Raw genomic sequence first — 24,832 nt, 5'->3', positions numbered from 1 at the left:
TGAACAGAATCAATTATAACCTAGAATTAATTTGTTCCTTACAATCACTGCACCAATGAAGACAAGTCAAGCTGCAATTTAAGAAATGCATGCTGTGCATAACTATTTTAATGTCTTTAAATTTTACCACCTTTACCTTTATTGGATGAGATAACTTATATTTTAGCTCAATAGCTAAATCCCTTATGGAAAATCTTTAGTGTATTTAAAGACACAGATTATGCATTCATAACACTCATAACAACTCAGAGTCACATAGGACTTTATTGTTTTTTTTACAAAACGCTTTTATTTGTAAATTCGCCTCTGTGAAACTGTTATTTCATTGCTTTTAATCAAATCTCAACAGGTTGACTTTACACACCAAGGTACTTCCCCCTCTCTCATGGTCAGTGTTCTGTTTGCCATCGCAGCTCTAATTATGACTTTCCAGCATTCCCTTTCATCAGAAGCATCAACTCCTCACGATGCTCTCATATAAAATCTCTAAGGGTATGTCACCTGCCATAAGCCTTATATCTTTCTGTCTCAACTTCAGTGATTCTCAGTTTCCATGGGCTTTTCATTCACCCCAGTGCTTTATGAACTTACTTCAGTGATAAAAAATATTGGCATATTATTTCATCTCTCTATTTTTAATACCCAAATGTCCCTCATTATACCCATATTTGCTGAGCAGCAATACTCTTCTTTCAAATTTTTTACATTCGTTTATTTATTTATTTACTTATTTATTTTTACACTCCAGATTTTATTCCTCTCCCAGTCCATCCCCCTGACAGTTCCCCATCCCATATTTTCTCCCCATAGACCACTCCCATCCATGTCTCCACAAGGATATCCCCACCCCACCCATCCCACCATACCTCTAAACTTCCTGAGGCCTCAAATGTTCTCTTCTTATGTTCTTTTTCTCATCATAAGATTGACCATATCATGTTGAACTTAGATGCTGAATTATTGAGATGCTCAACCACTTCTATAATATATAATTGCCTGAATTACTCCTTTACCTCCATTAAAAAGCTACACAGTTGATAAACTTTTAGTAGTATCTTCACAATTTAAGGTACACAGATACAAGGCTTCGAATGTATGGTAAACATATGAAAAAGTTAATGAGAGAACTGTTTACATTTGAAGACTAATATTTTTCCACAAGAATTTTTAAAGACTTTTTAAAAAAAAGAGTATTTGGAAATTTCACAGAAGTATCAAAGTACTTTGGTCACATTTTTCTCTCTTCTCCTCATTCCCACTACGTCCAATTAGAGCTGCCATTCTGTACCCAGGTAGAGAAGCAACCACTCTGTAATTTACAAGAGACCACACCCTTAAAGGCAAAGGACTCTCCCCTGACAGCAGCTTTCAGCTAATAATAGCTCTCAGCTAGGGTGGGGCCACATGACTTCTTCCCCATCCATGCTACCATGTTGACCAGAATGCTTATTGAATATTTAATGATTTCTAGACAAGTTCCATCGTCGTTTACTTCAGGATAGCCTTTATAAGGAACATATTATGATAATATAATTTCCCAGAGGTCATAACTGTTTGAGCCATTAACAAAATCCCTAATGCCTTAAAAGTGGGATCTATCCAGGGTCTGTCATAAGTCTGCGGATATAAAGTCCAGAGTATGATTCTATAAAAAAAGTGATGACATGCAGAAGTAAAGTATGAATGAAATTACCTGTCGGATGGAAGAATTTATGCTTTTGAGCTTCGATGCAGGATAGCATCTATCTCACTGCACAGACTTGCTTCAATTGATGTATGGGTGCTAGAAATTTGGGAGCAGAGATGTTTTCATCATCAACACCTATGTGATAAAAGTAGAAACTCAAGATAAAATACAGAAATGTAGTAAGCCTAAAAACTGAAATGTACGCATGAATTCTACCTCACCTAAGTACATATCTTCTAAATATTCTTTTTATTAGCATTTAGTACATAAATATATCAAGAAAATAAATCACCACTATCCTTTGCCTTCTGAGTTGATACATATAAAACTAATGGAGTTTTCTATTTAATATTTTTTTCACTGACTGATTTACAGAAGTAGGAATAAATGTGAGAAAGCCACTTCGCATTGGAAACTTGAAAGTAAGCATGGGTTTAATCATTAAAATCCTTCTTTTAATAAGTCAATTTGAAAAAAAATGCAAATTAAATATATATTGTCACATTTCCCTTTACTAAAGTAGTGCAGTAGGGGGCCTGTGTGAAAAAACATTACCTCATAAATTCTCATTTGGGCAATCAATGAAATTGTGATGACCCCATTGTCCTTGGGAACATATTAATCATTTATAGTTTGAGAAAATTTATGTTGGTATTTTCCTCTGAAAATTCATTGATGACATTTTGCTTGTATAATTCACTTTATACTACTATCACTCGATTGAAAGCCAATAACAAGCTATGCAAACAGTGTCTCTGGACTTGTTTCACTTATTTTTTTTCAAAGATGGTACAGTACTCTAGGCAACATAACATGCAAACTGTGGTGGTTTGAATATGCTTGGCCCAGAGAATGGCACTGTTAGGAAGTGTGACCTAATGGGTACAGCTGCCGACAGGAAGTGGAACCAGACAAAGAATTATGTTGCAGTTTGCAAAGATGAAAACACTGGGAGATCTGAAGAGAGCTTTGACATCAGATATGAAGATGCTGAGTTTGGGGTTTGCCCACCTTGGTTTTGGATTTGCTTTGGTCAGTATTTCTTCACTATGAAGGTTTGGAATGATAATGTATATCCTGTGATGGTGGAGGCAAGAGATCCACTTTCTTGATTTTAATTTTATAAGGAATTGCAGTTAAGTGACAGGACAAATCTGAGAAGAGACTTTGAACTTTGTTCTTTTAACTTTGTTGAGACTGATATAGATTATGGGACTTAGGAAGTTGGACTAAATCTGTGCATTATGCTATGGCTAGGCATGATCCCCATATACTCAAGAGTTTGAACAAGCCTGTGGGCCAGGAAGTAGAATGTGGTGATTTAAATATGTTTGGCCCAGGTACTGGTACTATTAGAAGGTGTGTTGGTTTGAATACGCTTAGTCCAAGGAGTGCCTCTATTAGGAGGTGTGGCCTTGTTGGAGTAGGTGTATGTTGTGTGAAATATTTTAAAAAGGCAATCCATGCTACTGCTGGCAAGGCACCAGCGGGCCTGTTCTCAACCAGGCAGACTCTTTGACCTGGAGCTCTGAAATCTCTCCACTTGGCTCGCCTCACAAACCCACACTTTGCTGCCATACCTTTCTCTCTGAAACCCAGTTGAGTCCTGCTTTAAGGAAAACACTATACAAACTTAGTTAAGAATCAACAGGTAACATAATCGCTGGGCACATCAACTGGCATCATAATTTGTAAGCTCTTCTAAGTTATAAATCTTCTGGTAGCAGAACCCAGCGGATCTGCCACCTAAACTGGGGCCTCTGATACCTACACTTTGGCCTCCAGTCCAAAAACCGTATCTTTTCCCCTCTTCCCCTCTCCCTCCTGGAAGTCCCACCTACTTGCCCAGTGATTGGCTCCTTGAAATCTCTATTCGTTAGGGGAAGGTTCTGCAACAGATTTGGCCTTGTTAAAGAAAGAATGTGACCGTGTGGGTTGGCTCTGAAGCTCTTTCCCAGGGATAAGAGTCAGTCTTCTCCTGTCAGCCTTCAGAATAAGATGGAGCTCTTGGCTTCTCCGGTATTGTATGCCTGGATGCTGCCATGCTCCCACCTTGATGACAATGGACTGAACCTCAGAACCTGTAAGGCAGCCACAATTAAACATTGTCCTTTATAAGAGTTGCCTTTGTCATGGTGCCACTTCTCAGCAGTAGAAATCCTAAATAAGATACAAACCCAGGTTAATAACTTTTTCACAGCTGTTTTAGCATTTCACATATGGTGTAAACAAATGTTTTCTTTTTAAATATTTTTTATTATATATAAGTACACTGTAGCTGTCTTAAGACATACAAAAAGAGAACATTAGATCTCATTACAGATGTTTATGAGCCACCGTGTGGTTGAGGGGATTTGAACTCAGGACCTCTAGGAAGAGTAGTCAGTGGCTCTTAACCACTGAGCCATCTCTCCAGCCCAAACAAATGTTTACATAGCCGTGTAATACTTTATTTTTATGGAATAGAAATTTTCATTCACAGCTACAATAATTTGTTGCTGAAGTAAAGCATGTGTGAACAGTACAATTAATTGTAAGTCCAATAGTTTCCTGACAAATTTTTACATTAAATTTTCCAATTACAAATTTTTATTAAATATATTGTTTAAATACTTCATAACACTCATATGTGTGTTTGTAACTCTGATTTTTTTCTTTCTGAGAAACTTTATTAGTATTTGGTAAACAATTCTTTCTCAAATGACATTTCTCTTTGTTCTTTGGAATAATCCTCATGGGAGAACAAAGCTGTCAGAAACATCAATTTTATCAAGTTAGGCTACTAAAAGATAAAGTGTGAATCTAAAAGTTGCTGCGATAGAGCTCTTTTTAACTATGGAGTATGAAGAGTCTTCTGTGCACATAGCATTGTGCCTAATAATGCAAATGATGATACACACATTTAATGTGTTAGTATCAGTCTTAGGGTTTGTCTGCTGTGAACGGACACCGTGACCAAGGCAAGTCTTACAAAGGACAACATTTAATTCGGACTGTCTTACAGTTCATTATCATCAAGGTGGGAACATGGCAAAGTCCAGGCGGTCGTGGTACAGGCAGAGCTGAGAGTTCTGCATCTTCAACGGAAGGCTGCTCCTGGAAGACTGACTTCCAAGCAGCTAGGATGACAGAGGGTCTTAAACTCATGCCCACAGTGAGACATTTACTCCAACGATGCCACCCCTCCTAATAATGCCACTCACTCCCTGGACCAAGCCTGTACAAACCATCACAGTACCTATAAAATGAATACCCAAAGTTCTGGAACTAAAAGCCATCCGAATCAATATATATCCAATGACTATGAGATGTTCATCCATAGTTTACTAAAATAAAATTAGAGTAACACTATGGAAATGGCTAATAAATTAGTAGAAATGATAGATGGCTACAAATATAAAGGGTCAATAAAATAGGGGAATGATCGATAAAGACAGTAGTTAAAGAAATAGAGAGATTAGAAAGAAATTAATTACCCTTATGAATATCAGAGCAAAATTGTGGAACTTGTTAAAACTGAAAATCAAAGACCAGATTCACCACAGATAGAGGGAAAGCGTAAACAATGCTGTAATGTTCATTTCGAGAAATTAGAATGAGTCACTTAGAAAATATTAGTAATTAACTCACAGCCAGTCCTGAGCTACTCTCGTGTTAAAATCCCAATTTTCTCTTAATTTTACCATTTTTCCCAAAGAAACTCAATCTCTTCCTTGGTGGCATACGCCAGATGACTATCTGAGTAATATAAGAAATAAAAGCATACCACCCACCAGTTTAACAGCTTGACTTAAGGAAATAGTTCTTCATGTGAGAAAAGAAACAAAAACAAAGTCAATAAGCATTAGTCAACGTACAACAATTTTGTTCTATTAATTACATCAAACTGTCTTCCTAACAGAGAAGCAAAGCACCGTGGAAAAGGACACAGACATAACTTTGATTTTATTTCAAACAATTAAAATCTGTCTTGGTTGGAAAGTTGTAAAAATGATGTCACATTTAAGGTGGGTATGGTTGGTGGCACACCACTGTAATCCTGATATTTAAGCGTATGAGGAGGCAGAAGGATCTGAAGATTGAAGACAGCCTGGATTACAGAGCAAGAACGTGTCAAATTAAAAAAAAAAAAACGAAGGAAAGGAGAGAGTCTTAATGAATATGTGGTGCAGCTCTAAATTAGGTGTGTGATTTTCTTTTGGATTGAATCATTTGCTAGTTTGAATTTTTGAATTGCTAATCTGAAATATATTCTTTTTCAGAATATCAAATTAATATAACATTATGCCGAGTCTATAAAGCCATGTAGTTTACATTAACTAGCACGTCCTATATTGATAGTATGATTGATATATTATAAATTATCTAGTTTTTTAAAATAAAATACATTCAGCCATCACTAAACTTTCTGCTGCTAAGAAAACAAACCCTGGGGAGAGCATTCTGTACCAGGAAAGGAATTAGACTATGAGTCAGAAGACTTAGCACTTGGTACTAATTTTGCCACAGGATTGAACAAATCTCCTCACATCTCTCACTTTAGTTTCCTGGTCCAAAAATGAAACCATCATTTTCATTGTCTGTGTTTTCTATTAAGTTGGATGTGTGTAAAACTTATACCCTGAGTGTTTTTCATAGAGATTTCCATTCAAATATCACATACCACCTTGTTTACTCTGAGGAACACTATCAATTTGTAGACGTGTTTTACTGATCTAGACTGGCTTGAAAAATAGTTTTTCCTGTCACCATAGTACTCTTCCCAAATCTCTAGGGTTGTGTTTCCAAACCTGTGTGTTTGCACAAACAGCAGTTAGCAAGATCAAGATCTTTTAAAGAACATGGCTTATCAGGAAAGAAAAGGGATTCAATGAACTGTCATGTAGACATTGATTTAATAGACATTACAGAGAGTTTTTATGTGTAGAGGGAGTCCTTATTAGCCTGGTAAAGCTTCTGAATAGATACCTTTCTTCACAACCATCTTCATTTTCAGGTAGCACTGCTGACCTACTAACCTACTAAAATAATTTTACTATGAGCTTTCATTGAACACATCTTTAAAACATTTTATCTCATCCATATGTATTGATTATACTACCTGTTGTAATAAAAATAAACAACAACAAATAAAAACCCTGATAAAAGCAACTTAAAGAAGGAAAAGTTTATGTTCATTTACAGTTCCAGGATACAGTCCTTCGTGACAATCAAGGCATGATGGCAGGGACAGAGAGCCTACTGATTCCATCCCATTCGAAGTTAGGGTGCAGCTAGTAACCAGGAAGAAGGGGCTGAATATACAGCCCTAACCCGTCAATAATGACACACTTTATCAGCCACTCCTTAAGGGAACACCCCTTAAAGCTTCTACAACCTCAAACAGCTCTCAACTAACTGTGGACCTATGGCTCAAAAGCACCAGTTTATGGGATATAGTTTGCCTTCAACTGATTATACAGTATTAGGTTAAAATTGAATTTATTTCACTTTGAATTGACTCATTATTTCTGTGTTATCCAAGTGTTCCAAAAATCGAAATAGCCATGATATAAGAATATAGGATCCTGGGCCAAATACAAAAGTAACTGCATAAAAGACGTAGGACAACTGGCAACATTCAGATGGGTCATATGTTCTACAATGATATCTGATACCGGACTCCATCTGAATTTCTTAAATTTCACTGTGTGGTGATAATGTGAACGAATGCATTCTTCTTAAAGTACCTGAGTAATGAAAGACGTAGGAATGATAGGACCGGTTTTCACTTTACTGCCAGATTGTGCAGAACACAATCATTCAGACTTGCTTCTGAAAAAGAATCTTTAAGGAAAAACAAATAAATCAAAAGTGATAGAATCGTCAACATATCTATCTGGGTAAAACGTTATTTTTTTTTAACTAATTCAATGCAGGTTTACATTTGAAACTTTTAAGGTTTCTATTAACAGTTACCGCATTCTGACTGCTAAAGCTTAACTAATTTTTAGATTTTTTTTTTTTTAGAAAATTTCAAAGTTTCTATATTGTGTTTTGGAAGCCCATCCTTAAATCCAAACAGGAAGCATAAACTTTCTGTGCTTCCTTTTATGCCTTTCCTCATTAAACCCTCACACTATTACTGATACCATGTTGTGCTTGCAGAAAGGAGCCTAGCATGGCTCTTCTCTGAGAGTCTCTGAGAGATTCTACCAGCAGCTGACTGAGACAGACACAGATACAGTCAACCACTGGACTGAGGTTGGGAATCCCTATAGAAGAGTTAGTGGGAGGACTGAAGGAGCTGAAGCAGACTGCAAGCCCAAAGGAAGACCAAGAGTACCAACTAACCTGGACCCCTGGGAGCTCCTAGGAACTAAGCCACCAACCAAAGTGCACACATTGTCTGGTCCCTGACCCTTGGCACATATGGAGCAGAGGACTGCTTTGTCTGGTCTCAGTGGGAGAGGTGTGAGATTCGGGTGCGTGGGTGGGTGGTTGAGGGGGTTGGTGGTGTGGGTGGAGGAGTTCCCTCAAAGGCAACAGGGAGGGGGCATGAGGTGAAGACCTTTTGAAGGGGGGACCAGGAAGAGGGGGGGCAACATTTAGAATGTAAATAAAACAATTAAAAATATTATCAGTAGTTATTTGATTTTTATTTAAGACTGACATGAAATCCTGAAGGAATAAACAAGCTCCTTAAAAATAGTTTTAAAGCATAAACGTGCGCATACAAACATGTTCTCTGACAAATATCTCTAGACATGACTGGGAATCCAGCATGTTGACTTCCAAGTCCATCTGGATGCATTCTGCTGTCTCGTTTGTCTCTATTTTCTGTGAAGACAACGATGGCATACTCAAAATTTATGTGTTTTCTTGTTTATTTTACATGAGAGACACAAAGCACAGTTCCTTCCACCACTAATTATGAAGCTGATGTCTCCCATTTGGGGAAGACGAGGGTGCCAATACATCCTAAGTATAATGGTGAACTCCCACCATAAAAAATGCTTTCTTGACCATGCTATCTCCCCTGCCAGGTACGTATCAAATATATGGCTATGCCTATTAAAATGCGTTTACATAAGGATTCAAGTGTTTTCTTCTCTGAAAGAGTGGCTCCTCCCTCTACACACTTGGTCATGGGAAGAAAAGCAAAGATGGTTGAAAAGTTAGTGTGCTCCATATTATTTGCATTGCACGTAGAAAATGAACTATTGATAAATACAGTGCATTCAATACTCCACTAAGATCACCAATAAATCCTCACTCCCTGATAATGTTGACTTAAAATGAAATATCCAGAATATTTCAACTCGAATTAAGAAAATTTAGCTAGCGATACTGAGAGAAGACAAAATGTGAATAAGACTACAAATTTTCAGCACAGTAGTCTCCATTTAGTAAGAGTAAATGGAATCAAACACTGACAGAATATTTAAAATGATTCTAATCCTATTATTTGAATTTCAATGAACATAAAAGCACATATATTCGAAATAATTTTTATTGAACTGTATTAAATTTATGAGATAAATAGGAGACAGTTTCCAATTCTCACCATATAAGGTATTTCTTTTGTCAAATTAAGGGAACAGAGACTCTGATAAGCAGGCAAGAACAAATTATACATCGATGGTGACAAGGGACAATTGTCCGTTAATAAGAACTTTTGCTCGGCAATTAATGTGTTAGCACCAGCCTATGTCAAAGCGTCTGAGAAATGAAGCTAGACAGTCAGTCCCAAACCAAGACCTGCAGAAAAAGAGAGTCTAAATTTCACAAATGTCTCTGAATTTGTACATATACCTGGAAAGCCGGGTTTTAAAGTTCGTTTGAAGAGCAACGAGTTCAGCAAAAATGCTTAAAGTCACAACTGTATTTTTCTCACCTAACGGCACATAACAGTTTGCATCACTGTACATCATGCAGGCACTGTGTGAAAATTCTTATATTTACTGCCATGTGTCTCACTACAAAACTATGTGATGACATCTGTGACTGAAATTTCAAGAAAACAGATCCAAATTCAAGATTTACATAGCCATTTACTGTAGGAAGCAGTCTGATTCAGCAATGTGTGCTCTTAGTCATTGCATGGTTTATTGTGTGGCTATTAGGAAATCCCACATTGCATCAGTGTGTTAATTTTTGAATCTCGAACATATAAATTATACAAAAGTCCAATTTTAAAAAAAAAGTCTTGAATAAAAAAAAAAAAAAACAGAACTCTGGGAACACAAAAGGTAAGCAGTACAAGCTAAATGGTACGTAACTGCCAAACTGTGATATCTAAAATGACTAAAGAAATAAGAAAATAATTTTTTTTACAAATAATTTACCCTGTAAACCAATCAGTAATTCTATACTGAGAAAAACACAGTGTTCTGATGATCGTATGCTTTTCTCTAATCTGGAACCTGGAATAAGAAAGGTATCAATGAGCATTTGAATTTTTCTTTAGCCAGTTTTCTGGTAAATTACAAAAGTAAAGCAGTTGCAAAGGAGGATCAAATAATGAACAAAGAAAGAGAGAGAGAAAGAAAGAAAGAGAGAAAGAAAGAAAGGAAGGAAGGAAGGAAGGAAGAAAGAAAGAAAGAGAGGGAAAAAGAAAAAGAAAGAGGAAAGGAAAAAGAAAAAGAAAAAGAAAGAGAGGAAATAATACAGAGACTCCTTATGTTTGAATCCACAACTAATCTGTTTAGGAATAGCTGCCATCTTCTGATCCATTGCGGTTAATCCTGTGTTTTAGCAATGACCTTAACCACAGAATAAGGGCTTGCTTTAGTCAAAGGAGAAAAGTTGTTAGGAGCTGGCTGCAGGGGATTTGGTGGATTCAGTTCCAGTTCTCACAATGAAAGCAGTGTAACATGAGGAAAATCTGCCTCTCCTTTTTCCCTGCCTCCCCAAAACAATGCACACATCATTTTTATCTTGTAGCACATTTGGAGACGTATATAATCATTTCTTTACAGTCACGCTGACTTAATGGTCTTATAAGTGAGATAAATGCCTTAGGTTTATTTGATCAATATATTTGAATTATGCCTTTAGTGTCAAGATTCTCGTTGTTTTCATTCGAAGACTCAAAGAGAAACTATAGAGCAATTTGTTTCCTTGCACCATCTAGTGGACTTAAATGACAACTGCGGCAGTACTGTAAATAATTGCAAGTCAATCCTATAAGACAAATTTTCACTTGTACTTGGATAAATATGCCTAACGTCATTATTCGATTGATCACACAACAGGACAAGTAATTATTACTCCTCAGTCTACATAGGAAATCATTTAAACACAGGTGAACTCATTAGCGAACGTTTAAATCCCTAAACAAAATACCATATGCGTCGTCGATGGCATTTTATGAACCGAGAGAGCGACAGGCATGACAGTTGTCCCCACTGGCTCATACAGACCCACAACGCTCTAAGCTAGCGGTCTGCGCCAGAGCCAAAGCCCTGCCTCCGCGCGGAGTCAGTGCGCAGGCGCAGCGCTGGGCGGAAGTGGGGGGGCGGGCCCAGACCGTCAGCTAGAGGAAGAAGCCGGAACGGCTGGGTGAGGCGCTGAGACGGTTTAGCGGCGAGTCGTTGCTCGGGTGCTGCTCAGAATCCCGAACGTGGGTGTCGTCGGAGCCGTGCGAGCGTTGGGGCTCCGGAGCAGCAGTTACTGTCGCCGCGGACGCCGCCGTTGCCGACCGGGAGGACGCGGCCTGGAGAGGCCTTGCAGGCCTAGCGCGGCCCGCGGAGCCCGACGAGTGTGCCGTGAGTAGACCCAGCGCCCTCTGCACAGTCGCTTACCAATTAAGATGGAGGAGATTTCGTTGGCCAACCTGGATACTAACAAGCTGGAGGCCATCGCCCAGGAGATCTATGTAGACCTGATAGAGGATTCCTGCCTGGGATTCTGCTTTGAGGTGCACCGGGCAGTCAAGTGTGGCTACTTCTACCTGGAGTTTGCAGACACTGGTAGCGTGAAGGATTTTGGCATTCAGCCAGTGGAAGACAAAGGCGCATGCCGCCTCCCGCTTTGCTCCCTTCCTGGAGAACCTGGGAATGGGCCCCAGACGGAGCTGCAGCGTTCACCTCCAGAATTCCAGTAGTCACAACATGAGAGAGGGCGACAGTGACCAGGACAATAATATAGACTGGTCCCGTGGCTTGGAGGAGTAAGCTAAGTTGGAGAGAAAAATAAATAAAAAAGAAAAAAGCAAACAAAAGTCTCATTTCCACTTAAAGATCTTAGCATTAAAACACAAAAACGAAAACAAGAAGACCAAAACAAAAAACCCAGAGAGGAGAATTTAGGAATTCGGGTCCATTTGAAAGAGTATCCAGTGCCAGCTCAGAAATCCTGGACAGGAGAAGGGCCAGAGGCTTTATGATGTATTTTGAGCTCTATAAATACACGTGGATGTACAAGATCCCTGAACTGCCCTCTGTACACAGGTGAGCAGCTGTGTACCCAGCCTATAAAATTCTTTTGTTTCTCAGATTTTGCATCTGATTGATGTCAAGGGCTCCCTGTGAAGTTTGGAATCTGTAGATGGTCAGGCCATGATCAGTCAGCTTCAGTGGACTGCTCCTCTGATTTCTAAGCCTCCAATTGGGCCTCTTTGATACAAATGCAAGTCAGGTATGAGACTTAAATATTAAAAATATTAATTCCCGTTTGAAATTGGTGGGAAGCCCTTGTGCCCTTGTCTACAAGAAGTTCAGAATCACCTGTTTTCCCAAGGTCCAGCATTTTGTGGGACAAGGCCTCACCTTTGACTCATCAAAAGACCTGTCTTTCCATCCTACTGAGTGGCAAAGATTTGGGACAAGGTGGTTTACAACAGCTGAAGATTCCGTTTTGATGCTATGAGGATGAAGTATACCTCTGCGATTGCATATCATCTCCACCTGGAAGACTCATGTCTTGAATTATATACTGTGGACATAAGTTTGGTGGGACAGTCTTTACCTGCTTTTGAGTTACTAGTGATGTAGGCAGCCCATGGGTCTGACTTGATCATTATGACAGGTCACTGTCCTCCAGTGGTACCACTGAACTACAGAAAGGCATCATGGCAAGCAGGAGGCTGTTTGAAAATTGAACCAGAAGGAAACTTTCCATCTGCCTTCAGTAATGTGAATGAGTTTAATGCTAAGAGCCCTGAAATAGGCCTGGTTTACCTGGTATGGTTGCAGAATCCCGTCTTAAATTGGGCAGTCAGACCTCTGCTATGGTGAATAAGATTGTCTCCACCTTCCCTGCCCTTACAGGGAAGGGAAGTCCGTCACTTGGTCCTCAGAACCTCCTTACAGCAGGGGCTGTGTTTTTCTTGCTGGGAGTTGGAAAGTTGGGAATATCCTGACTTTGGAGGCAGGGTTAGAAGTAAACGGGAAGTGAGTGGCATATCAAAACTGTTCTGTTTTAGTCCCTAAATGGGGGCTTATGGAGGGTGGGAGTCCGGAGGTGAGCAGAAAAGAAAGGTGCTGCTTTATTTGAAATGTTTTCTTACCTCATTCTGTGCCCCAGTAAAGGGTCCAGCCTCATCTGTCTGGCCTGGCCATGTTCCTGTCACTGCTCCCCTGCCTATCTGGTGCAGCTCATGATTCCAGGTGCTGCTTGCCACTCTAGGTTTTATCTTGACCAGTTTCAGCTCATCTTCCAGTGCTCCTGCCCTGAAACCTACACAAGTTTCCCTTTTCCCTTTCTTGTTCTCTAACTTTTTAAGTTTCTATGTTGGTTTTGTTTTACCTGTTATTATGGAAGCCTTAGAGGAGAATCTCTCATGGCTTCCTCTGTTTGGATTGGAATGGGAAAATAACGAAAAAAATTTCGTTTGAATTTACAAGGCAGTGTCATGTCTACATGTTTCTCTTATATAAGCCTACCTTGCTAGTATATCTCCCTGCCTTGTCATGAGTTCTTTCTTCCCATTGCTACTTGGATACTGCCTCTAGGACTGCAGAACCATGAATGCTGGTATACACAGGAAGGAGTTGGTTCTGCTCCACTTTTCTATTCTATCCTTGTTGTGTATGTATGTATCTTCCTTCTCCCAGGACCTATTTGAACTGTATGGACTAATTTGGATTACTGTACTCAAGAGTTAAGGAAACTATAGTGCTTGGGCCTTGAGACTATCTGTTATTGCCTTCTCAGAGTTTTACAACTCAGGGTTGGGGCCTACTTAAAGTTTGGATCCTTAGTCCAAGAAGATTGAGAACTTGGAAAAAACCTTGGCAGGAGCTAAAAATACTTTTAAAAGATACCTTACTACATTCTTGAACATTTAATGAATTCTAGAAAAAAAGCAGTCTCGAGATTCCTGCTTATGTAAAGTACTTGGGAAACATGAAAGGGAGAAAGGCCATGGCCCACTCACTCTTGCCTTCAGATAGGGAGCTCAAATGTGACTTTAGTTTTCTTGCCTTTTCTGGTTAGAACATAAAGATGTGGGTGGTAGTTTGGGGTAATGGTTTGCTCATATTACTTCCCTCTTTTTATTAGTGTTTTTGTTTTCTGTCTCCCATCATTTCCATTAGGACCATAGCTCCCCACTCTGTGTAGATAAAAGGTGGGTTCAGTCCAGCTATTATCGCCCTGAGGGAACAAACTACCTTTTTGGGAGCAAATGTTCTCCATCATATAGTTGACAGTGGTTAGGAACTCTCCCCTTCCCCTACCTTTCCTGTAACAAAAGAATTCTATCCTTCCGCTTCAATTAATTGTATTGACCGCCCTGTAATCCTATTATGTATCTGAGTGTATGTATATGGGGGAAAGGGGTTCTTTAAATTTTCTGTGGTTTGTGGTTTTTTCCTTCCATAAATTAGTTGCCACCACCGCATGCCCAGGGGCTACTACCTGGCATTATCGCATGCTGGGATCATTGGGGGAGGGTAGTGTGAGGTTCACCACTGTCCTTGTTTTGGAGATTCTTATTTTTTAATAAGTAATCCGTCCTATACAAATAGCTAATTAACTCTTGTGTTCCCTGCCCATATGGCTGCTGGTGTAAATAAATTGCATTTTCCCATTGCTAAACAATAATAAAATTCAAAAAAAACAGTTTGACTCATCTTTTTAATGACCTATTTTCCAGGGGTTGGCATAGCAAAATAAATGTTTTACCACTCTTGAATCCTGGTATGTGAATGGGAGGTACGGCAGAATCTATAGAGGAACTCTGTCTAGCTTTCTCGATCTAATCCTTCAAATCCTTCTGTCTACACTATTCAATGAGAGAGAAAAAATACATACACTGTCCTTTTTCAGATGAGGTAAGAAGAGGGTGAAAACAGTCTGGGCCTACTGATAGCAATGCCTTATGATAGTTTAACTTGTATAGAACTTTTTTTAAGTATATGTATCATCAAACTAATTTGATGTAGCAGAAAATGCTTCTACCTAATTCTCCCTTAGTTTGTTCCACCACCGCATGCCCAGGGAATAACTTATATCTTAATTTTTATCATCAGTTTAAGCATTTTCTAGAAATTGTATATAAAATTTAGTTCTGATCAAAGTCACTTTCTACCCATCTTTCTAACTCATTACATAGTTCAAGGTGGGAAATAGACAAGTCAAAAGTCACGGGAATAGGACCAGAGAAGGAAACTTAGTTGAATACTTCAAGTAGCCGTCAGACATGTAATATAGTATTCAGTCTCTCTTCTGTGATCATGCATTATAATTAAATGCAATTGGCCACTTAAGACCTACAGTCATATTTGTTGAGAAATTGTTTTAAAAGAAAGTGGGGGCAGACTGTTAAAGATAATGTGACAGGTTTACTAGGTGAAATCCTAAAAACCGATTTTCCTTAAATTTCTATTAAATGAAGTGTATATAGGAATCTACTATAAGTTTGTATTTAAACTGTTGCAAACATCCTATGTTTTAGAATTAGATTTAATATAGTCTTTCATTTTCTAAAATGATACAAAGACAAGTATGTTCTATAGTTAATATCTTTATTGTCAGAAAAGAGATCAAATAGTTTATAGCTCTGCATGCTGGAATTAGTCGTCTCAAGTTATTTGAAGTAGTAAGGATACAGTCACACTTGCTCTGCAAGCATTAATGTAACCGCCCTCTGAACCTGGCTTGTCATCTATTTTGTTCATTTAACAAATGAAGAGCTGGTATCCATGTACTTAAACACAATGTGAAAGTGGTGTTTCACATTAGTTTTGCAAAGTTTCATTAACAAAGTGTCAGATCTCAGCTTACCTTCAGAAAACACCTGTTTAAACGTTTACTGTGCTGGAGAAGGTATGCCGTTCGTATATCAACAGATGGTCTTGATAATACTTCGGAGGAGAATGGTAATATATAATTATTGAAAAAGATGTTGCATAAAAAACTAGAAGGCCTTAGAGTTTTCCCAATTTTAAAACATTTCTAGTTCTATTTGAGCCTCATTGGCAATAGGTATGCAAAAAAAAAAAAAAAAAAGGTTAAAGTTGACTTTAGAATTGAAAACAATATAAGTCGTCTTGCTGGCACCTAAAAGTTATTACAAGGTCTAAACCCTGAAGTCATTAGATGTGATAGAAACAAACTTAAAATACAAATAATGTGATTTTTTCAGCCAGTACTCATTTGCTGAAATAGTAAAAGGTAATTAAGTTTCTAAAACTGTAGTTTAAAAAAATGAAACCATAATTCTTAATAACTTCATGGTACTAGATTTGAGAGTGTAAAATACAATTTATCAGTGGTGATTTAAACCCAGCATGGTAGTGCTTAGCTGACTTAGCTCCTGAAGAAGTGAAGTTTGATTATCTGGAGTTCAATAGCAGCTCTAACTCTTAGGATTTCAGTCACTAGGTTATGTGAGATCCTGTCTCAAGACAAAATGGAGACAGGACTTAAGGATTTCCCAGATACATAAGTATAATAAATTATGAAAACGCTCAACAGAATTTTATAGGTAAAGCAAACTATCACAAAACCATGTATTGCAAATATATTTAGATAAACAGGCCACCTTTCAAAAACAACAAAAGTATAATGAAGTTTATCACATACTAGCTCACAATAAATGCAGTATTAGAGGAAAATCATATAAATTTGAACATACACAAAGACAGTTTTCTAAAATGTATTGTTGATTTGTAAAGTGATCCATGTGGTAATGGGGACTACAGACTTTGGTCACTGTATAGTCACAATAGTTACCGTGCTTTATGCTGATACTTGGAAGTACCTCTTTGAAAAGCAAAAGTAACCGGGCGTCAGTCCTATAATTCTGGCAAGGGGAGGCAGGAAGACTGATGTAGCAGCCATCCTGAGCTACATATTGAATCCAGTGTGTGCTCAGACTACAGGGAGAGACCTCATCTCAACTTTATTTAAAAAAAAATGAAAGTTCAATTCATACTCTTGTATGGAAATACATTGTTAGCATCAAGACACTGCAGTGTTGTTTGATACAAGACCAGTTACCACAATCAAAACTCAAAAGCATGTGAAGAATAAGATTTAAGATCTCAGCACCAAGTACATGACATGAGTAAAAAAATGATATTGATAGAAATAGAGTAGGTTTTTTTCAAGTTTGCTAAATTAAAGATTTATATGAAGAGAGATGTAAGAGTAGATAACCATGTAACAGATTTTAATTCACATTTAACAAATATTTCACATTATGACTATTTGAGAATCACCCATGGTTGTCATTCTGATAAGCAGATAAAATAGGGAATTGCATTAGTTAATTAGTAAGCGAATAACAGAATCTCATTACTGTTATAAATTTTTCTCTGCAGATTAACAACTTAGTGTAGAAAGGTAACTTTTAATGGAGGACAGCTTTATAAATGTGTGTAGGGAAAGATAAAGGTAACTAAATAGTAGATCTAATAAAATCAAAACTTGTTTATAAATCAAAAATAAGCAAACAACCTGATATAGTTTTGCTGTCTTTTTAGGAGATAGATATATGTAGAAAATAATTATAAATAATTATTATAATTATAAAATTTACAAATGTCCAGAATAAAAGGACAACTCAATCTTAAAATATCTAAATGACCAAAAGGATATGAGAAGTTGCTGTTAAATTCAGACAAATGTAACCTAGAATCAAATGGCACAACACTTTGTTAGTCAGTGTGGTAGACTAAACTGGCATTGACCATACTGAGCACTTTCTTACTGTATGCCACATCCTGCTACAGAGATGCTCACACACTGTATTGCTACTCTTTCTCAGTAGGGAGGAAAGGAAATCATACTAGGCTCCATCAACGGATAAATGGACAATGATAGATAATACGACACAGAATGGAATTTATTGAGTTATGTATCGAGAAAATTTTGTTATAAGAACTTTTAAGTTTATTGAGGAAAATTATGAAATTGACATAGAAATGGGTGGAACTGCAAGACATTAAATGAGGTAACCTGGAAAGTGTCTCATTGATGAGAGAGAGATTAGCAGAAGCGGGCTGGGGAGCTAATAGACATTATGGTTCATAATGTTGGAGGATGAATGTTGAGAGCAATAGAATACAAAGAAGGGAGAGAAAAGGGTAGAGGTTGGGGGCAGGTACTCAGCAAAAGTGGGAAAGGATAATCAATTCTCACAGTCATATGGAACAAATTTAAACCACAGCAAGTGTACAGCAAAGGCCTTCCTGTCACATTCAGGCAAGCACCTACTGTCACATTCAGCTTGTAATACGAAGTTCAAGAGACAAGTGAAAACAGGAAAGCAAACAAGAAACTACACTATGAAAACTGTAGACGCCATTATGAAAATGGGGTAATAGGCCCTGTTGAAATACCTCCATCCGTGTGGAAAGGATGGGCAAGCATGATGCAATGGAGGAGATAAGTAGATCCGTACATCCCTGTCTTCAGAGAGAAGAGTTGAGAAGCCGAGAAAAAATGACAGCCCATGGTGAAATAAATGAAATCTGCCAACATCCTGTGGTTCCTTTCCATTTCCTTCTACTGAAAGTGCAGGGTGTTTAACAACTGTCCTTTGTGACACCTGACTCGGTCTCTCAATAGTTTCACTAAACATGGACTTAAAACAAATATGCACACTTCATTAGGAATTTCATTTGTGCCCTCGTTCTTATACCTAATCATTTACTTAAAGGATTGTTTTCTGAACTTAATTATTTCGCCTAAGGCTACTGAATTAGGACCACTTTCTTGCGAATACTATTATGTGTAAAATAAAATTGCTGTGAATGAAACATTAAATGAATAGCTGAATTTTAACATGACGGCCAAAAAAAAAAAAAAAAAATACCAGGAAGATAATGCCCATCACTTCAGTTCTTTCTGGCCAGAGTGTGTACCTAAGCGCAGATCTCCAGTAACTACATAAAAAGTCAGGTATAGTGACACCTGTAATCTCCAACAATAAAGTGGCCAACAATCAAGAAAAGACACCCAACATCAACCTCTACCTAGCATGTACCAGCATGGACACGGCACACCCCTACACTAACAGCTATATAGACTGCACACAGCACAACACAGACACACAAAATTGAATAAACACCTAATGAACACAGTACTGAACACCAAGGGAATACTACTTCCAGACATGAAAAAAAATGTAGATGAAAGAGTTTAATCAAATTGATAAAAGAAGGGACAAATTAAAGAGAGACCGCTGTCACGGAACAGTTCCTCTTTGCTTGTCTTGTCTCCCAATGGCAAACCTTCACACTATAGTGGCAGATAGAGAAGTATGTAGTGGGAGGAAGGGATGGGAGATGAGAGAAGAAGTAAAAGGAGAAACTGAAAAGAAGGATTGAAACGGGAAGAAGAAAGGGAAGGAGGGAGGGAACCACTAACAGGGGAGTGGAAATGAGTTTGATGGCTGATCACCGCAACTGGGGCATGGCTCACACTCCAAAGTCCATGGATAATCAGCCAGAGGAGCTCAGTCAAAGAGAAATTACCAATATAAACATGGAAGTTTATTTTAACAGGACGGATAATGTATCAGAGGAAAGTAAAGCCGCAGGTCAACTTGATGCTAAATACAAATCATAAGTATTTCAAAATGTTGATGGCAATAAGCGTAAAAAGTTGAGTGGTGAGCACAATCCGCCTTTCACTGCTCCTGACCCCTGTTTATTCAAGCCCAACATGAGTTTAAATACTGTTATAAAGGAAATTTACAAATTAATTAAAATAGCAAATCTGTTGGCTTCGAATATGTGCAATATTTGGGTGGGCTTGACCCAGTCACTCATTTAAGCAGAGAACTGTCAGATCATAAGTGATGGCTGTTTTAAGGAACACTTTAAGAGAATAATAAGCTCTTCAGAATTGAAGGGTATGATGCCTCAGCCAAGGAGGGAGAGAAACTGTGCAGTCGTATTACTCGTACGAGAGGAGGCAGCAAAATAGTCATTGTATTTAATTCTGGTTTTCCTATTTTCTGATGTTTCTAACAATGAAAATAAGACGTTTTTGCTTATAATGTTTTGACTCATTTTGACAACATTAATGAGATCCCAAATCTTTACATTGATTGTTTGAAAATTGCATAATTTCAGCTTCTATGGTTACGTGTGTGGTCCCTTAAAATCCAAGGTTGCACATACTGATATTGTTTCATAAACAAGTCCAAGATGCTGAAGGGGTTTTCAACCCCATAAGAAGAACAATATCAAGCAACCAGAGCTCCCAGAGACTAAACCACCAACCAGAAAGAGTACACATGGAGGGAACCATGGCTCCAGCCACATATATAGCAGAGGATGGCTTTATTGGGCATCGATGAGAGGAGAGGCCCTTCGCCCTGAGAAGGCTCAATACCCCAGTGTAGGGGAAAGTCAGGACTGTGAGATGGGAGGGAATGGGTGCGTGAGTGGGGGAACACTCTCATAGAGGCAGGGAAAGGGGGGAAGGGATAAGGGGACTCCAGAGGGGAAATCCGGAAAGGGGATAACATTTGAAATGTAAGTAAAGAAAATATCCAATAAAAAATAATATGTTTTGAAGAAAAACTAAGTCCAAGAATATTGTTATTTATCTTCTATTCACGTATTTAAAATGCAGATATTACCAGTTATGAAAAGATAAGTTGATTTTCTACTGATAACTTGAAAACAGAACACAGAGGTGTGGATGTGTTCTTGAGGCAGTGGTTTTAGGACGTTTATAAAAGTTATAGGGGTTGGGGATTTAGCTCAGCGGTAGAGCGCTTGCCTATCGGGCGCAAAGCCCTGGGTTCAATCCCCAGCTCCGAAAAAAAGAAAAGAGAAAAAAAAGTTATAGAAGAAAAACAAGAAGTGACTAAAGCAAAGAAGGAGAAGTAAAATATTTGGTGAAATAAAACTATTTAAGCAGTTATTGAGGAGAGGAAGTACTGGCTGAATTTACAGCACTAACAAAACTTTCAGAATGAATTTCATAGGTGAGACAGCATCCAGTATAAGGAAAAGAAAGTTCTTGGATCTTATAATCAAAATATGTCTTCTAATCCTCAACCTCCTATTGATTAGTGACTTGGGAAAGATTATTTTTAATGAATGTCAACATTGTGTTTAAAATAAGTAGCACTATAGTTTACTCTTAGAATTGCCAAATAAGTTTAGCCTAATGGGAAGTGGAAGGTAACATGGGTAAGTGAAGAGCTGGCAGGTAGCAAAGACCGTTATGCAGAGAACTGGCGTAGTAGTTGTTAGAGTGGATTTGTCAGCATAACCAGTGATTCTCAAACTGTGGGTCATGATCCCTTTTGGAGGCATATATCAGATATCCTGCATATTTGATGTTTACACTATAATTCATAATAGCAAAATTATATTTATGAAGCAGCAATAAAAATAACTTTTTGGTTGGGGTTACCACAACATGAAGAACTGTAAGGGGCAATTGGAGATAAGGATGAGGTATTTGTGTGTGTGTGTGTGTGTGTGTGTGTGTGTGTGTGTGTGTGTGTGTGTGTGTATCTGTGTGGGGGGATAGGGGGAGGGAGAAGGTCAGGGAGAGAAAGGTGGGAGAGGGAGGGAAATTGGGAAGGGGAGAAGGAAAGAGAGACAGAGAGAGACAGGGAGGGGGGAGAGGAGAGAACAAGTTTAAAGGTTAGGATCATTGTTTCTAATTTCATTCAGAAAGAGAAATGTGTTCTTTACATAAAACCTGCATCTTCCCCTTGCCCAACATTTTGCTATTTCTTGGAATTGTCAGTAGATGATAAACTTTATTACTAGCATAGGCCCTTTACATTTGAAGTGAAGAAATGATAAGTAAAAATATTATTCCAAAAATGTGCTCTTTTTCCCAAAAGTAACTTCTGTAACTAAAAGTTCCCCAGTTCCCCAGTTCCCCAGTTCCCAACCTCCCTCTCTCTCTCTCTCTCTCTCTCTCTCTCTCTCTCTCTCTCTCTCTCTCACACACACACACACACACACAGAGAGAGAGAGAGAGAGAGAGAGAGAGAGGAGAGAGAGAGAGAGAGAGAGAGAGAGAGGTTTTAACTTAAGACAACTCTGAGATAAGGAGTCAGAGTCATTGAAGCTTTCATAAGCTTTTTATCTTGATGCTCTGTAATTATAAAACAAGTCCTCCTTAGCAACCAGCCCCTTCTGCAGTTTGAAGGTATTCATGTTGGTCTCTTGAATATTCCCCTTAGAGCTAAATTTTCATCCTGAAGTAAAATTGTTGTGATTTCTTCTTGGTTTTGTATTCAACAAGTATTTATAATGTCAGGTGGAAATGTTCTTTATGATCCAGTGTGTTATTTCTTTCAATTTCACATTTTCTACTTTAAGGAAAAGGAGCGGGATGCTTTTCACTTTCATTATAATAGTTCTTTAGATTCTTGCTTACATTTAGTAAACCTGTTGCCCTTTGAATTTATATAAAGCCTCATTCAGTGTTTACTACCTCATTCATGGTTTGGTGTTACACAATATCCCTCTGTAAGTCCTATATCCCAGGAAGATAATAGAGATAGATGACAGTCATTCAGTCAGACAGACAGACAGACAGACAGACAGACTGACTGACTGACTGACTGACAGATGGGAGATTTTCTACAATGGCTTACAGTCTGTGATCTAGGTAGTCCAATAATGGATGTCTCCAAATGGAAAGACCAAGAAAGCAGTAGCTCTTCAGTCTAGGATGCTAGATGTCACATCTTGTCATCAGTCTGTGTCAGAATCTTGAAGAAGTCGGCTCTAATGTCCATTAAGGAACAGACTAGCTGAGAAAGTGAGAGCAAGCAGGCAAAGAAAGTTCCTTTTTTCCACGTCGTTTATCAGCTTCCAGCTGATGGTGTGGCCCAAATTAGAGGTGGGTCTTCCCACCTCAGATGATCTGCATTGAAGGTTATCATTCCACCTCCAAGGTCCAGATTAGAAGTTGATCTTCCTACCTCAAATGGTTGAGCTAAGCAAACATTTCTCTCACAGGTGTTCCCAGACATTTTTAGGTTTTAGTTAATTCCAGACATAGTCAAGTTGAAAACCAAGAATAAGCCTCACGGTGTTTCCATTTTCTTACTATATTGAACAGGGTGACTGTGAACATCGCTGAAAAGGTATTTGTAGAGGATGATGTTGCATCCTTTGCATAAATGCCAAAGAGTAATAGAGCCCGGTCACTTGGAAGATTTAATTTTAGCTTTTTGATGGTCCTCCACACATTTCCACAGTGGGTACACTAGTTTGCACTGGTTCCTCCACAAACTTGCCAGCATTCACTGGGAGATATGTGGTTGATATTAGCCATTCTGACTGAGGTGAGATGAAAACTTAATCGCACCAGCTACTTTTGAGTAATTATCATCAGGGTCACACTTTCCATGCTGACTTAGAAGCCGAAAGATCTGTCTGTCCATACAGTATATCATAAAGATATTTAAGTCACGGTGTTAATATACTTGCTGAAGAAATAAAGTTTTCGATGTTCTTTTGACTGATATATAGTAGAAACCCAAATTAAAATATATGCATCAGAGATCTATTGTTATTTTCAAGGAAGATCTTTAGAGGCAAAAGTCAAATTGATATGTAACCATAAAATATTCTTGAAGGTACTAGAAGTGCATCTTAGTCCTTAGTCTATGCGCGTGCATAGATAGCATCCAGTTCCGGGTGCCATGCATGCACCTACACCAATGCTATGCTGACATATATGACATCTTGGCTAGAACATGACAACAGGATTTTGTGTTAAACAAGCTGCATGCGAAACACAGCATACTGCAATTACTCCCACGTTCTGTTTCTAGGGCTTTCGTCCAAACTTTCCCGCTGCGGTATTTCATCTCCTTCCATGTTCTATGCTCTGTGTGGCTACCCACTAAATTACATTTCTTTCTCCGGTTAGTCCGATGCACATTTATTTCTTCTAATTTTCTAGTGTTAGCCTTCCCCATTTGGAACCAACACCCAAATTTCCTAGATATTTCCTTCTGTGGATCTAACCATTCCATGCCCTTGCTGCTCAAATGAGAAACCAACTTGCCACATCTAGTTCTTAAGAATAAGACTGGGTCTGCTCCAGTCTTACATTACTGACTTCCCACAACGTGATTCTTTCCAGGCTACCTTGGTTTTACAGCTATGACATATTCTGTAAAGACATGTTCTTTTCTTCATATAAAATATATACAGATATATTTTATTACATTGTTATACCTATTATATTATTACATATTTTATGTATTATATATTAATTTACATAGAATATGTAATTTATATTATATTGTATATATATACATATATACATATATATATATATATATGTTGGCTTCAAAGCCATTGCCCAATCTTCCTTAATTCTGTCACTACCTGATTTATAGGCAGATATCCCCTAGTCTTCATCTTGGTCGAATGAAATTAAAACTTACTAAAGTTACCTCAGTTCTCTCACACATGAATATATTTTCTCTACTCCTGTAGATTATGGATTATAAAGTACAGTGAATCCAAAGTACAGTTCAGAAATAAATTTATTGAGATGGGCATCAGAAAAACACTAATGTATAAGCCAGACTTACGCAGCTTTTGAATGAAAGCCACAGCTTAGATGACAAAACAAGATATACATACACCGGGAAAGTAAATTACTTTAATTTTCAATCGTATATCATAGTCATGTGTTATATTTCAAATAATATATCAAATAATAAACCTTGGAAAATAATTATAAAGCTTCTCTTGCATGCTTCAT

At 38.1% G+C, this 24,832-nt stretch overlaps 1 protein-coding gene and 1 long non-coding RNA gene across 3 annotated transcripts in view; one reads left to right on the top strand and one right to left on the bottom strand.

The window, feature by feature from the left end:
- Nucleotides 1-11,154, bottom strand: part of LOC134479690 (uncharacterized) — a 73,026-nt gene extending 61,872 nt beyond the window's left edge. The window contains exons 1-5 of one of the 2 annotated variants that reach the window (XR_015624650.1): nt 11,015-11,154; nt 8,404-8,506; nt 7,417-7,513; nt 1,694-1,822; nt 867-979 (exon numbers count right to left, since the gene is read on the bottom strand). This is a non-coding gene — a long non-coding RNA (uncharacterized LOC134479690). Of the gene's footprint in view, nt 1-866; nt 980-1,693; nt 1,823-7,416; nt 7,514-8,303; nt 8,507-11,014 lie in introns of those variants that run through there. The other variant, XR_015624649.1, reaches the window with a different exon arrangement.
- A 55-nt stretch (nt 11,155-11,209) lies between these two features.
- Atxn7l3b (ataxin 7-like 3B) lies at nt 11,210-14,734 on the top strand. Its single transcript, NM_001136261.1, is given in 1 exon segment — nt 11,210-14,734. A coding segment is annotated over 1 exon segment (294 nt). The 5' UTR covers nt 11,210-11,480; the 3' UTR covers nt 11,775-14,734.
- Nucleotides 14,735-24,832: the final 10,098 nt, after the last annotated feature.

The sequence above is a fragment of the Rattus norvegicus genome, chromosome 7 (genome assembly GCF_021556685.1).
Source record: "Rattus norvegicus strain SHRSP/BbbUtx chromosome 7, alternate assembly SHRSP_T2T, whole genome shotgun sequence".
Lineage (NCBI taxonomy): Eukaryota > Metazoa > Chordata > Mammalia > Rodentia > Muridae > Rattus > Rattus norvegicus.
Note: the sequence above shows the minus strand (reverse complement) of the source record. Positions and strands in the feature narration are given on the sequence as shown.